General features: G+C 37.1%; 1 protein-coding gene across 1 annotated transcript in view; it reads left to right on the plus strand.

Moving 5' to 3' along the window:
* The first annotated feature begins 10,273 nt into the window (after positions 1–10,273).
* Positions 10,274–14,875, plus strand: part of SLC16A10 (solute carrier family 16 member 10) — a 112,792-nt gene continuing 108,190 nt past the window's right edge. Inside the window, 1 exon segment of the mRNA XM_051997547.1 lies at positions 10,274–10,924. Within this exon segment, the coding sequence (XP_051853507.1) occupies positions 10,621–10,924 (304 nt within the window). The 5' untranslated portion in view covers positions 10,274–10,620.

The following is a 14,875-nucleotide window of genomic DNA, read 5'->3' on the forward strand; positions in this document are numbered from 1 at the left end:
AAATATAAAATGGCTCTTATTCCTGTATGGACCCCTTCTACCATTACAGTGATTATGACAGTAGGAGGAAAGTGGGAATAAGGTTATAAGAATTACCCAGTTTCTAGACTTTCTTTAAAGATCAATTTGACTGTTGGTACTCTAAATGTAAAATCCTTACTCAATTGGCTAGTTAGTGCATATTTTACTGAAAGAAAGAAATTATATCATTTTTGATATCCACTCTATATATGAAACTAGAAGACATAAAGAAGTTGCAGCTAAATAGAAAAAAAAAAGACTCAATTTCTCCTTGGAGAAGAAAATAAAGGAGTTATTACTTTGTGTTCAAAGGAAAGAACAATCACTTCAATGGGCATTAGTTTATATTGTATCATAGTATTTGTGATAAGCATTTGAAAAAAAAATGCCCTCTCCCCAATCTTGAAGATAATTGAAGTTTGTATATAAATATCTATTGTAGCTATGAAGAAGTTAAGAGATTCTATGGAGAATTTAATCATTTTTGCAAATTAAATTAACATTTTTAATGCTCAGTGACTTTAAATGTGGACAAAAGTGAGAACAAAAATATTGGAAAACCTAGATTAGCAGTAAGAAGAAGAAAAGATTAAATACTTGTAAACTATAAAGAAGCCTCACACCTACATATTATGAATGCATCATTGAAGATGAGAGAGACCATAAGAAACTGAATAATCACATCAAAAATAAATTTATTTTATTCTAATAGACAAGAAATGTCTGGTCACTGATCTGAATTAGTTATCTTAATATGATCAGATTTTTGACTTAAAACAAATGTTCAAATCAATACTACTTTAAAGGAAAGAATAAAATTAAGAATATGTAGCATGCACTTAACGCCCTTTTAACCTAATACAATTAAATATAATGTTGATACAGAAAAATGAGAAATTGACTTAAGAGCAGATCTTAAGACAGACTATCACCATTTTATAAGGAAGCTTAACAAATGTAACTCAACCACTACAGGATTAAAAAAAAAACCAACTGCTTCAGCAAGCAGATACTTGATCTTGATAAAGAAAGAGATATGACAGCCAAAGGCAACACTGGTTTAAAATGAAAACTTACTTATAAAGTCTTAAAAAGGAAGATTATGGAAGATTATAGGCAATATTGCCTCATAAAACTATTAGAAGAAGTAGATGGGGAAAAAAATCTACAGAAAGCTTAGTGAGTTACCTATTAAGCCAGGTAATCCTGAGAGTATTTAAAGATGAAATTAAAAGGAAGACAAAAAAGAAACAATGGAAAAGATTTATGAACATTTCTATTAAAAAAATTTTCCCCCATCATTCCAAATAGAGCTACCACATTTGTTCTTTGCCATTGTAGTACCATATGTTTTGCATAAGGAAATAGAAATGATTCTAAAATAGTAAAATAGGAACAGCAAATGAATAAGAGCAAATATATATAGAGGAAGTCTGTATATTTGGAGTTAACACAATTTTGAAAGTATTAAGGGAATCAATACTCAATATATCTTGAAAGAAGAGAGGATATCAAATGTTTAGGAAAAATATGGTTAGGAAAAAAGGTAAGAGAAAAATATCAACAGGTACTGACCCATATGACTATTTTCCTTACTGTGCAAATTTTTATTAGAATAATCACAGATCAAATACAGAACAAAAATAAGAAGTGGATATTGTTTCCAAATAGTATTCTTTTGATGATGGCATATTATATGACTTAAATGTACTCTTCTTGCTTTTAATAGGATTAAATAATTTGCAGGTCATTCATATTTAAGTGTCCTATCAAGAGAGTTGGCAGGATTATATCAATTATGTAAACTGATAATGGGAGGCATTTTCATAAACTGGCAGATTTTTCAGTACCCATAAATCAGCAGCAAATCTAAGATCTCAGGATACAGATCCTTTCAAAGACGTTATGGATTATGGTGTGTTGTGATATGGGAGCCACTTGCCAATGGCTGCTGGAGGTCTAACTCAGAACTGTGGAATGGATCTCTTCATGTGAGATGATGATGATGATGATGATGATGATGATGATGATGCAAGGAGACTGAGAGGCAGTTGCTATTCTCTGACCTCTTTCCTCTTCCCTCTTTCTCCAATTTATTTCATTCCCAATCCACAAGGAATATCTGTAAAGACTGCTTTGCAACTCCTTCAAGTGTTACAATTCACAGTGGTGGAGTCTCTTGGAGAATTGATCTTCCCCTTCACTTAGGCATGGTCCTTAACAATGGTGATGTATTACAAAAAGAAGTTTCTTCTTCTCCACCTTCCCATTTCCAATTAAAATGTTAATATAAGAAAATCAGGACATTTAATATTTATAATAACTAAGACATATTTATCATAATAGGTTATAAATTAGATTGGTTAAAGACTTGCTAGTCATACAATTCATTCCCCAATTGATAAATGCTCGAATAGTCAGTTTTCAGACAAAGAAATCAAAGCTATCTAGAGTCACATGAAAAAATGCTCTGAATCTCTATTGATTAGAGAAATTAAAATTAAAACCTCTGAGATTCTGCCTCACAACAGTCAGATTGACTAATATGACAAAAAAGGAAAATGATAATGTTGGTGGGATTGTGGGAAAACTGGGACACTAATGCACTGTTGGTAGAGTTGAATTGATCCAGCTGTTCTGGAGAGTAATTTAGATCTATGTCCATAGTAAAACTATGCATATCCATTGAAACCACTGCTAGATCTATGTCCCAAAGAGAACCCCCAAAAGGAAAAAGGACCTATTTGTACAAAAATATTTTTGGTAGCTAAGAAGTGAAATCGAGGGGATGTTCATCAATTGGATAATGGTTGAATAAGTTGTGGTGTATGAATGTAAAGGAATACTATGGGTTTTGTTTTTTTTTTTTGCATTTTTAAATAGCATTTATCCATCATAAGCTAGTAATTTTAATTTTTTTAAAAAGCTTTTTATTTTCAAAACAAATGTATGGATAATTTTTCAGCATTGACCCTTGGATAGCCTTGTGTTTCAGATTTTCCTCTCCTTCCTTCCACCCTCTCCCCTAGATGGCAAGTTATCCAATATATGTTATACATGTTAAAACATACGTTAAATCCAATATGTGTAAATATATTTGTACACTTCTCCTGTTGCACAAGAAAAATCAGATCAAAAAGAAGAGTAAATGGGTAAGAAAACAAAATTTAAGCGAACAACAACAAAAAAAGTGAGAATGTTATATTGTGATCCACATTCATTTCCCACAATCCTTTCTGGGTGTAGATGGCTCTCTTCATCACAAGATCATTGAAACTGGTCTCAATCATCATTGTTGGAAAGAGTCACATTCATTAGAATTGATTGTTGAATAATATTCATGTTGCTATGTACAATGATCTTCTGGTTCTGCCCATTTTACTTAGCATCAGTTCATGTAAGTCTCTCCAGGCTTCTCTAAAATCATCCTGCTGATGATTTCTTCTTCTCCTACTCCTTTTTTTTTTTTTTTTCCTGAGGCAATTGAATTAAGCGATTTGCCTAGGATCACACAGCTAGGAGATGTTAAGTGTCTGAGGTCAGAGTGGAATTCAGGTCCTCTTGACTTCAGGGCTGGTGCTCTACCCACTTCGCCATCCAGCTGCCCCTGATTATTTCTTATAGAACAATAATATTCCATTACTTTCATATATCATAACTTATTCAGCCATTCTCTAACTGATGGGCATACACTCAGTTTCCAAAAAGTTCTTTGAAGATATTTTGAGGAAAAAGGTGAAGGTAAAAAAGTCAAGAATTTAAGAATTCAGTTAAATCACCATTTCTTTCTTGTCACTACAAAAAGGGCTGCCACACATTTTTGCCCATGTAGGTCCCTTTTCCTCCTTTTGTAATGCCGGAGAAACTGAGGCAGGAGAGAGATTAGAGAGTTTTTAATATTTTATTAATGGGAGAATAAGATTGACTGAACAGGACTCTTGTCTCAAATTATCCAGTCAGATAGAAGATATACTGGGACCAAGGAATCCATGTTGGTCCCAGGGCTGGAGGAGACTGTCATCTCAAAGAATCCAGCATCCAGCATCCAGCCGCCAGCCGCCAGTAATCAATGGAGGAACCCCAACTTCTTAAATACCTTTTCTCTGAACAAAGGAAGGGGTGAGAAGCGCGGGAAAACTGTCAGGATGGAAGAGGCCATAAACCCCAAAAAACCCCAGAGACAGGATGTCTGAATACACAGAGATAAAGATGTCAATGAAATTTCTTGGAATATTTTAGAGGGATATTGTAAATTCTTGAGGACAGAAAAGAATCAGGAGGTCTACTCTCTTGTTTATCTTGCTTGGGCTAACAATTTATAACCTTAGCGTCATTAGTCCTCAGTAATGGACCAGAGGGGTGGGGTTTACAACTTAGGGGACTGACAAAGAACAGTTAAAGAAACTGAGACAAGGGAAACTAGTCCAGGGAAACTGAGTCAGGACAGTTAAAGAGAACTGTGGCATAACACTTTAAGATCTCTTTAAGATATAGGCCTAATAAAAATACTGCTGGATCCAAGAGTATGCACATAATTCCAAATTGCTCTCCAGAATGGCTGAATCCCTTCACAGTTCCACCAACAATGGGAATACTATGGTATTATAAGAAATGATGAGCAGGTAGAAAAACATGGAGAGACTTACATGAAGCAATGCTACGTGAAGTGAGCATTATGGGGAGAACATTATACATAGTAACAACATTGTGCAGATGATCAGTTTTGATAGACTTTGCTCAAGTTGATAATATAATGATCTAAGACAATTTTAAAACACTCATGATAGAAAATGCTATCCATATCTGTAATGGGCTGAGGCTTGAATTGATGCACTGAGGTTCCAAGCATATGAGGCTAAATAATAATTGGACCATACTCTATTAATATATAAGCTTGGAGAAAGAATGGCCCCAGCCCACTCTTTGTGCAAGTCCTGATGTGTTGTATAGGAAATGACGATTTTGGTGGGTGGAAGCAGGGGAATGGAAAAAGAAGGGGAAGGAGAGACTGCTTGCTTTTGCCATTGCGACAACCCTTTCAGCTCAGATCCCCCTCTGTTAGCTGGCTTCCTGTCGCAGCTGCCCAAATTGCTATCGCAATCTTTCTTGCCCATATTGCTATCACAATCCTTATTCACCTTTTCACTTCAATAAAGATTGAAGATTTTTCCCTTAACCTGAATTCCTGACTCCGGCTGATTTTAAATACACGGTCATTACACATATCCAGGGAAACAACTATGAAGTCTGAATGAAGATTGAAGCATGCTACTTTCACTTTTTTTGCTTTTTCTTTCTCATGATTTTCCCCTGTGTTCTAATTCTTTAACAACATGATAAATGTGGAAATAGGTTTCATATGATTGTATATGTATATCAGATAGATATACTCCTTAGGGAGGGGGGAGGGGAAAAAATGGAAATCAAAATTTTATTTAAAAAAATTTCAAAAACTAATAAAAAAAAAAAAACAACCTCTGCTTACCCTTTGATGCCACTATTAAGTTTGTATCCCATAGAGATCCCTCCGAATGAAAAATATTGATAGTAGCTATTTAGTGATCCTAAGAATTGAAAATTTAGGGATTGTCCAATTGGGAAAAGTCTGAACAAGTTGTGGTATATGATTGTGATGGAATATTATTGTGTTATAAGAAATGATGAACAGGTGTATTTCAGAAAAACCTGGAAATATTTATATGAAATGATGCAAAATGAAATGAACAGAACCAAGAGAACAATACTGTATAATGAACAACTGTGAATGACTTAGAGATTCTCAGTAATACAATGATCCAAGACAATCCCAAAAGATTCATGATTAAACATACTCTTTGCTTTTCAGAGAAAGGACTGATGTCTGAATACAGACTGAAAGATAGGATGTTATTTTTCACATTCACATTCTTTTTTGTTTTTGTTGTTTGGAGTTTTCTTGTACAAAGTGAATACTATGGAAATATTCTACATGATTGCATATGTATAAACTATATCAGATTGCTTACTATCTCAGGAAGGGGGAAGAGAAGGGACAAAGGGAGGAATAAAATTGGAAATTAGGACTTTTTAAAAACCCATAAATGTTTAAAATCATTTTAACATTAAAAACATTTTAACACTTAATATTTTAAATGTTAAAACATTTAACATGTAACATAGGAAAAAATAAAATATTATTAAAAGTAAAGACTTGCCAATCTTACAAACACATAATTCATATATGGTACCATTAGAGAAGTTTTATAGCTATATTTAAGTGAAGTAGAATGGGAGAACTCTCCAAGAAGTTTTTTCATTCTCCAAGTGGAAAATAGTTAATATTTAACTAAAATCTAGATTGTCCTAAATAGGGACGTTTGGCATATCTCAGTAGAGTCAACTAAGGCTCTTTTAGTTAATAAATAATAAGATTAATATAAATTCTAGATGAAAAAGTCTATATAAATTTAAAATATCATTGTCATTCAGACTTGGTGGACAATTATACCTATTTATTTGTCTATAAAACCTTTGATATTTGTAAAACAGTTTTTGAATGTTGATTCATTATTGTACACATCACAATGAGATAGATGAAACTATCTTCAACCATTCAGATGTAGAAATAGAGGCAAAAGATGAAGTAACAGCAGGAGTTGAAATAGAATTTTTTTCCTTGACATTCAGATCCCACCACCCCTTGCTTCATTCATCTTAGTTGTAAACTGAGATTTAAAAGAAAATGTATTTTTTTATCAAAACCCTGAAAATAAAAATTCACTTTTATTTCAGTATTTTTTCTATCGTGTAGCAGAAAAAATGCAAAACATAAGTTTGTGCAACTTCACTACAAATTATTGCCAAGAACCAAACAGCATAGAAATCTCTAGCACTTTTTATTTCCCAATTAAGTTCTTTGAGGATATTTTGAGGAAGAAGGTGAAGGTAAAAAATCAAGAATTTAAGAATTCAGATAAAATCACCCTTACTGGTAAAAATGTATTACATATATTTATTCTTTAGACTAAGTCCTTTGCCTAGAGCAGTTTGCTCTAGAGGAACTTAATCTTACCTGATCAAATTACAAAAGGCAGAGAGACTTTGTATCAAGTTTTGGTGAAGTGGTGTCTGTTTCTAAGCCCTAATCACTACTTTGAGAAAAAATAGTAGCGTAATAAATAAAATTTATCATAAGGGTCAAAAACACCAAGAAGAAATGTTTTTTTTTTTTCAATACCCACTCAAATAACTGTATATTTTTCTTTTCTGAACTAAGTTTTATGTTTACACAAATGATAGAATTTCATGTGTGAGAAGTAGGACAGTTTTTCTGGACCATAAAGTTCATAAAGAGGAAAAGTGTATAATAACTCTGCTTGGTTGAAACCATTGTGACTAAGAGAAGTAATATACACTAAACAACTCTGATAGGTTAAAATGACATGAAGAGTTTTAAGTGGCAAATAGAAGAATTTGAATATGATATTAAGAACCACAGGAATTTATTTAATAGCTCAATGCTGTGGTTGGTCTTGTGCTTTAACAATTACCATTTTGGAAATTGTTTAGAGAATGGATTGGAGAAGAGAAAGTGGCTATCCTCCCTCCCCTTACCCCTTTCACCAAATCTATCATCTGGTTGTTAGTGATATTGGCTACCTGGTGTTGATGAGTTTCTCCAAATTCAGTTAGGCTGAGTCCTTGAAAAACAAGGACGCAGTTCATTACTACACTTGTACTCAAAAGCTTTTTGAGGTTGGCAGGACATGCCAGAGACTGCTTAGCTGGCATAACTTTTGAGATCCCAGGATGACCTCCATGCCATAATGAGGCAACCCAGTTTGAAAATAAAGCATTATAAATATTGGGGCCAAAGTTTACCTGTAAACAGGAGCAGTTTGAGAATGGAATCTTTAAAAAATTATTATGTAGAAACAATATTTTGTAGTCTTGAAATAAGGGTGCTAAATATATAAAAGTGAAATTTTATATGCAAGTTAATTATCAGATTGATTCAAGTTAAGTTCTTTGTAAATTAGGTTTTCATTTCCTGGAATTCCTAATACCTTTTTCCTATAGTAAATTCTATAATTTGGATCTTAAGAATCATAATATATTAGAATCAGAAGTAATCTAATATAGTCCAACTCCTTTATATAAATGAAAAAACCAAAGGGCAATGAGATCTAATGACTTGCCCATGATCATATGGCTTAGTTGTTGTTCATCTTGTTTTTGAAGGCCAATGAAATTGTGAAGGTGATCTCTTGACTTGAATGAATTAGATTTAAGTGAGGCAAATTTTTAATAAATTATCAACTTCATTTTCTTCTCTAGAATGATCAAAGTTCAGGGGCAAGACAAAAAGTTAGGATGATTGATGATGGCCTAAAATGCAGTAAATCCCTGGCCCTTTATTTGATTCAAAGAATTCTGAGATTGAAGGAAAAGGGAGATTCAGGACAGCTCTTCTGATCTTAAACCTGTAAAAAAAAAAAAAAAGCAAGAAGTTGTTCATTGATTTGTATAATTTTAGAATTAAAAGGAACCTGGGACATCACCTCATTTAACCCTTTTGATTTACAGATGAGGAAACTGAGTCCCAGAGAAGTTAAGCCAGATGATGCTTGGGGTGATAACAGATAGTTTAATAGTAGAATGACCAAGATTTTTTTTGAAATTTTACTGCCACTTCTATTATACCACATTGCATCAATTATCTTTCTTCTGTATTCACTTAATCTTTTTTATCAGTCAACATTTATTGAGCATGAACTTTGTGCTGATCATTGCTCTAATTTTGATCAGATGCTATAACATCTGCTTGATTAAACCTTTAGCATACAATATAGCCTTTGTATCTGTAAAAATTATTCTCTTTTGTGCACCAGTAGGACTGATGTTTATTCATTTTACAATAGCAATTGAGCAGAAGTCTACTGAATAGATACTTACTGAAGTGTAAAGGTTTCATTCTTACCACCTCCCTATTTAGTAGACAGGTGGCATACTGTTACTGTTATGCATTCTAATTAGTATTATTTAGTAAGTGCTTAAAAAACCCACAACCAAACCAAAAACAACTCACATAATTTAGCATAAAATGCTATTAAAACACTGTTTACAGGTAACCTTTAAAGGGTCAGGAAAACAATGCTACTTAGTGTTGCTGATGCTGGTTTACCTTGATCAAAGGCTAGTCCACCTGCCCTTATGTTCTGATACCCTAAGAATTTTTTTTAAAAGGTGCACTTTTTTTATAACCAGCTAAAATAAGAAGCAGACTAAGAAGTAATTCTGTGTCCTAATTTTCCTCGGTAGAGAAAGGGGATCATGTCCTGAGGCTATTGACTTTACTATGTCAGTGTTCAGGTGCCAACTTTCTTAAGGGTGTGTGTGTCTGTTGGCAGCTTGAGTTTATATATACATGATGGGGTTGTAGGGATGTGACTGAGGTAGTGACCCCATGAACGTGACTTTGTGGATAGTTTCCTTTCTAGCGAGACAGAAGAGGACTGAGTGGCACAAGAAACAAGTGTCTCGGTGGTGATAATGTGACAAGGTTTGAGAGTGTGTCAAAACGAGATGGTGTGTGCAAGACGTGTGTGAGGGACAGAGAGAGAGAGAGAGAGAGAGAGAGAGAGAGAGAGAGAGAGAGAGAGAGAGAGAGAGAGAGAGAAGTAGAGAGGAGAGAGAGAGAGAGAGAAGTTGAGAGAGAGAGAGAGAGAGAGAGAGAGAGAGAGAGAGAAGAGAGAGAGAGAGACAGAGAGAGAGAGAGAGAGAGAAGTAGAGAGAGAGAGAGAGAGAAGTTGAGAGGGGGGGAGGGAGAGAGAGAGAGACAGAGAGACAGAGAGAGAGAGAGAGAGGGAGAAGGAGGAAGAGAGAGAAAAAGGAAGAGAAAGGGAGAGAGATGAACGTGTTTGGGATTTCTTGTGCTTTCGCGTGTATTTTTTTCCTCGGGTGGCCGGTGAGCGCGAGTGGACGCAGAGTCCTCCCCTTCCTTTAGATTCGATATCTTCTTTATGCTTCTTAAAGCCTCGAGAGCTTCGCGCTCTGGGCCCACCGACTACACAGGAAACCGAGGAGGAGACTAATGGTTTCCTCCAGAGAAGGCGGAGATATTAGAGAAGACTGTGTGTTTCTGATCCTGGCTCAGCCACACGAGGCTGAGAGTGCGACGTCCCCCAAGTCGCGAGGCCCACTCCCTTACTCCGAATTGTCCAATAAAAGAGAAGCAAAAGGGTCACGCCCCCTGGAGGGGGCGGGGCAGGTGCTCTATTAGAGGACTGACACTAGGGCGCAGGGGAAGCATGGGGGGGGCTGTCCAGCATTCAGGTCTGGAACCTTGAGAGGCACGAACCCCTCGAGCTGCCCTCGAACCTGTGCTCGCGCCACCCTCGTCTGTCTTAGCTTCCTCCCCCGCTCTTCTAGTCCCCCCTGCCTTTACCTTGGCCTTTGCTCGCCTGCAGTACGGTCCTGAGCGTTCCGGCCGGCAGCCCAACCCGCCCAGAGCTCGCGCCTCCCCACGCACCCGAGCCGCGGGGGAGGAGGAAAAGGAAGGCGCGCGCGGGGGGGTGGAGGGGTGGGTAAGGAAAGGAGGGTCTCCGTCTTGCGGGGGCAATGGTGACGGCCCAGGAGGAACCCTCCTCGGGGCACGGGATGAAGCCCAGCCCTCAGCCTGAGGGGGGCGTCTCCTCCCAGCCAGCCAAGGGACTCGAGATGCCTGCGGACGGGGAGGTGAAGGGGTCCCCGGGGCGGACCATGCCCGAACCCCCCGAGGGCGGCTGGGGCTGGGTGGTGATGCTCGCGGCCATGTGGTGCAATGGATCGGTGTTCGGCATCCAGAACGCGTGTGGTGTGCTCTTCGTGTCCATGCTGGAGACCTTCAACTCCAAAGACGACAAGGCGATGGTATTCAAGACAGGTGAGGCGCCGCAGCTGGACCTGCCCGTGGTTCGTGCCCGGCCCGGCAGCCAACAGAATGATCTCATCACGCGTGTGTGCGCGTGTATATGCGTGGTGTGTGTGTGTGTGTGTGTGTGTGTGTGTGTGTGTGTGTGTGTGTGGTTGAGGAAGGGGGGCTGTCTTTGTATGCTCCTCAATCTGCTTGTCCGTCAGTCTATCTGTTCTCGCGGGCTACACACAGTGAATGCCGTTTCAAGGAGTCAGGAGCTTGCATCTCCTTCCTAGTGCGTCTTATGAGCTGTCCCTGGGCTGCTTGGCCACTTTGGCAGTTTCCCTCCCTGCAGAGGGGGCGCTGAAAAACGTTAAAACTAAGAACCAACAGCAAAGAGTCTTTCCAGTTTTGAAAAAAAGCCCACAACACCTTGCAGCCGTCATTTTCCATAGTCACTAGATGTCCCTTGCTTTGAGGAGCTGAGGTATCAGTGTTAAAGCGAAATACCTCCTCCAACAACGCGGCGAGTTCCAAAGCCAGAACCTTACAGTCTAAATACACAAATTGTTGCACCTCAGCTCTGCCCGCCGAAAGTAGCTGGCAACAGGGATTGAAAAGGAAAAAAAAGGAAGGAGTGCCCTTTCCTGTTTTGTAGTTTGACCCTCATTTTTTTGGGGGGGTCATTTAGTAATGCTAATAAAAATTATGCTGCTTCAGCCAGAAAAATAAAAAAAATAAAGTTATCGGCGAGCTAGTCGTAGCTCTGTTAATTAATTTGCTTAAGCAAAAAGTAAAAGTTTACCAGATAGGGAACTAAAACTGTGCAATTTTTTTTTTTTGCCTTAATCTTTACTGTTTTTCCTAATTCACTTTAATAACTCTGCCTTTCTGGCACCTGAATGGAATAGGGTAGAAATGAGAAAATGGCACTAAGGTTAACTTGGAATTTGGCATCCTGAAATAGCAATTGTATAGTGTTGTTCTAAAGGAGTTATGCATAAGTCTTGAAACTTCAAAAGTATCCCTACTTAATAATTAAAAAATAGCTTGAGTATAGCCAGAGATAAATGTGTATGTAAAATTAGAAATATTAAATGCAAGAATGATCCCTCCTTTTCTCTCCTATCTCTTTTAAAAATTTTCTTGGACCTTCATTAGGAAAAAGGAGTAGGAAAGAGGTAAACAGTTGTTTGGGAAACTTGCAGGGCTGGAGTTTCTACATTACCGGAAAAGATGAGTGCATACATCAAAGAATAGTGCATTCTTTGACTGGGAATCTCTCCCAGTTCAGTTACAGAGATTACTAGTGTAGCTAATGTGATAACATTCAATCCAGTAGTCTTTGATGGGAAGTCCTCGGTTTTAAGGTAGCAGTCTGTACCTAGGGACTTGAGAGAGGGAGACTTAAGAATGCAAGTTCCTTCTGGAACAGCATAAGGGAAAGAACCTGATTTAGTCCTATTTTAATCTCTTTGGTACTCCTCTTGTTCTTATGACCAACATTTATTTATCAGACTTACTCTCTTCCAGTCCCATTTGTGTACATATATAGTAATACATCATATCTACAACCAAAGTAGAAACTTAAATCTTTAGTGTTTATGTTATTTATGTGTTAAGAACTCTATTTCTAGTATAAATTGTCCTCAACTTCCATGAGGACAAGAATATTGCCTTATATTCTTCCCTCTTGATTGGTAACACTACATTTGTACAACTAGTAAATATTAATGGCTTGCCAGAGGGGAATACACTGCTTAAGTTCAGCAAGTCATGAAACAGGTCTAGAATGTAACTTTTAAGTCAATTGTTAATAACATTCTGAAGTATGTGTTTCCTGAAGCACTTCATACATGGCAGCTATTCAAAAAGTTGGAGCATATAACCAATTTGAGCTTTGTGATTATCTAGGCCTTTTCTTTTGTTAGTGTAATGCTGAGTTATTTCTGACTAAATATTTTGCTTTCTTCAACTACTTTTTTTTTTTTTTTTTGCTGAGGCAATTGGGGTTAAGTGACTTGCCCAGGGTCACACAGCTAGGAAGTGTTAAGTGTCTGAGGTCAAATTTGAACTCAGTCCTCCTCACTTCAGGGCTGATGCTCTATCCACTGGGTCACCTGGCTGTCCCTCTTCAGTTACCTTTCAAATAATATCTAGCACAGAATTCAGCAAGTTTGTCTTGAATATACAAATACAGAACTTACATTTAGGAGCTAGATGAAATTTTCAAAAAGGAAAGAAATTTTTTCACAAAAGAAAAGGGAAGACCATTTCCATGGGATATATTTATTGGGGTTCCCAACCTCAGGTAAAAAGAAGTTCCTGCAGAGTTGTCCAAACATCCTCTGAAAACTCTGAGCACCTTTGGCCAGGACACTTCCAAAGTCATACATATATTCAGACAAATAAAAGGTCTTATGCTCTTCCCTCTAAGTACAGCAAAGTAGGTACTGAACTAAAGGACATTCCAAATAGTACCCATTGCTGGATATACAAAATGATAGAGGTTGGTTTTGTAGATGCTTTCTTTTCAAGTTATTGTGACAGCAAATACACACACACACACACACACACGCACACAGAGTGGGACAGAATGTGTTTCCATAAGTTTGAAATTCTAGGCAACATTGGCAGTAATTCTTTTTCAGTTATATCACTTTCCTCTCCCTGGGCTTCTCTTCAGGCACTTAGAGACCTTTGGACCTTTCTCACAAAACAAGTTACCAAAGACTATTGTTAGTTTAAGGAGTTAATACCCAGACCAGTCTACATTTTAATGCCGTCTAGCCATATAATTAACAATTGTTACATTAACTTTTGTACCAGGACACGTGCTGGGACTACAAAGAAAAAGAAAAACAAACAAGCCAAACTTCCTGCCCTCAAGGAGCTCCGCATTTTAATAGTTGAGATAAAGTATAAATAACGTCAATTTACTGTGCATATTTACATGTATACTGTGTTAATGCAATATAATCTCAGAGGATAGGTACTTGTTGGGTGGAAAGTTAATCCCAGAATTTGAGCCCCATCTTGAAGGAAGCTAGGAATGGGAAGTGGATTTGTAAATCTATTGCAGTTGAATGAAAATGGAGAATAGAGATTTAGACTGAAAGGTGGTGCTGGCCATTGTTGGATAAGGACCTTGAAAGCACCAGCAGCTTTCTTCACTTGAATAGATGGTTTATTTAAATATTTTATTTTTTACTGAGGTTCTCCTGACTTCAGGGTTGTTGTTCTATCCACTGCCACCTAGTTGCCCCATGGATGGTTTATTTTGCATTTCCTAAGCTTGCATTTCATTCTCTACTAAAAGGGGTGGGGGGTGGAGGGGGCAAGGAAAGGTAGGATGACTAGAAGCAGAAACCCAGAACCATGTAAGTGAATGGAGAAGCACTACAGCTATTGATACAAAACAATTTGAACCCTAGCAGTTGTTGACATGATACTTGATAATGAATGGATTTCAAACATGTCCACCCGGTTGTTAGGAATAAACTGAGCATGAATAATTGAGAAGCAATGTGAGGTAATGTGTAGAATCTTGGACTTTGCACCAGGGGACCTGGGTTCCCGGTTTTTATTGCCAAGGTGCCTAATCATAGGAAAGGTACAAACTCTTAGAGCCTTTACTTTTCCATCTACAAAATGGAATAACAATAATACTTATACTATTCTAAAGAGCAAAATAAATATATTTATAAATTTTCAGTACATTTTAAATTCATTAGTTAATAACTTTCATAAAAAGTGAGTAAAAATAGTCATTTCTTATAATAATATTCTATTACATTCATATATCATAACTTTTTCAGCCATTCCGCAACTGAGGAATATCCATTCAATTTCCAGTTCCTTGCTACTACAAAAAGAGCAGCTACAAATATTTTTTGCAAATGTGGGTGCTTTTCTCTCCTATGATCTCTTTGGGATACAGATCACTGAGTAGACACTGCTGGATCAAAGGATATTCATAGC

This window comes from Antechinus flavipes, chromosome 4 (genome assembly GCF_016432865.1).
Source record: "Antechinus flavipes isolate AdamAnt ecotype Samford, QLD, Australia chromosome 4, AdamAnt_v2, whole genome shotgun sequence".
NCBI classification, from domain to species: Eukaryota; Metazoa; Chordata; class Mammalia; order Dasyuromorphia; family Dasyuridae; genus Antechinus; species Antechinus flavipes.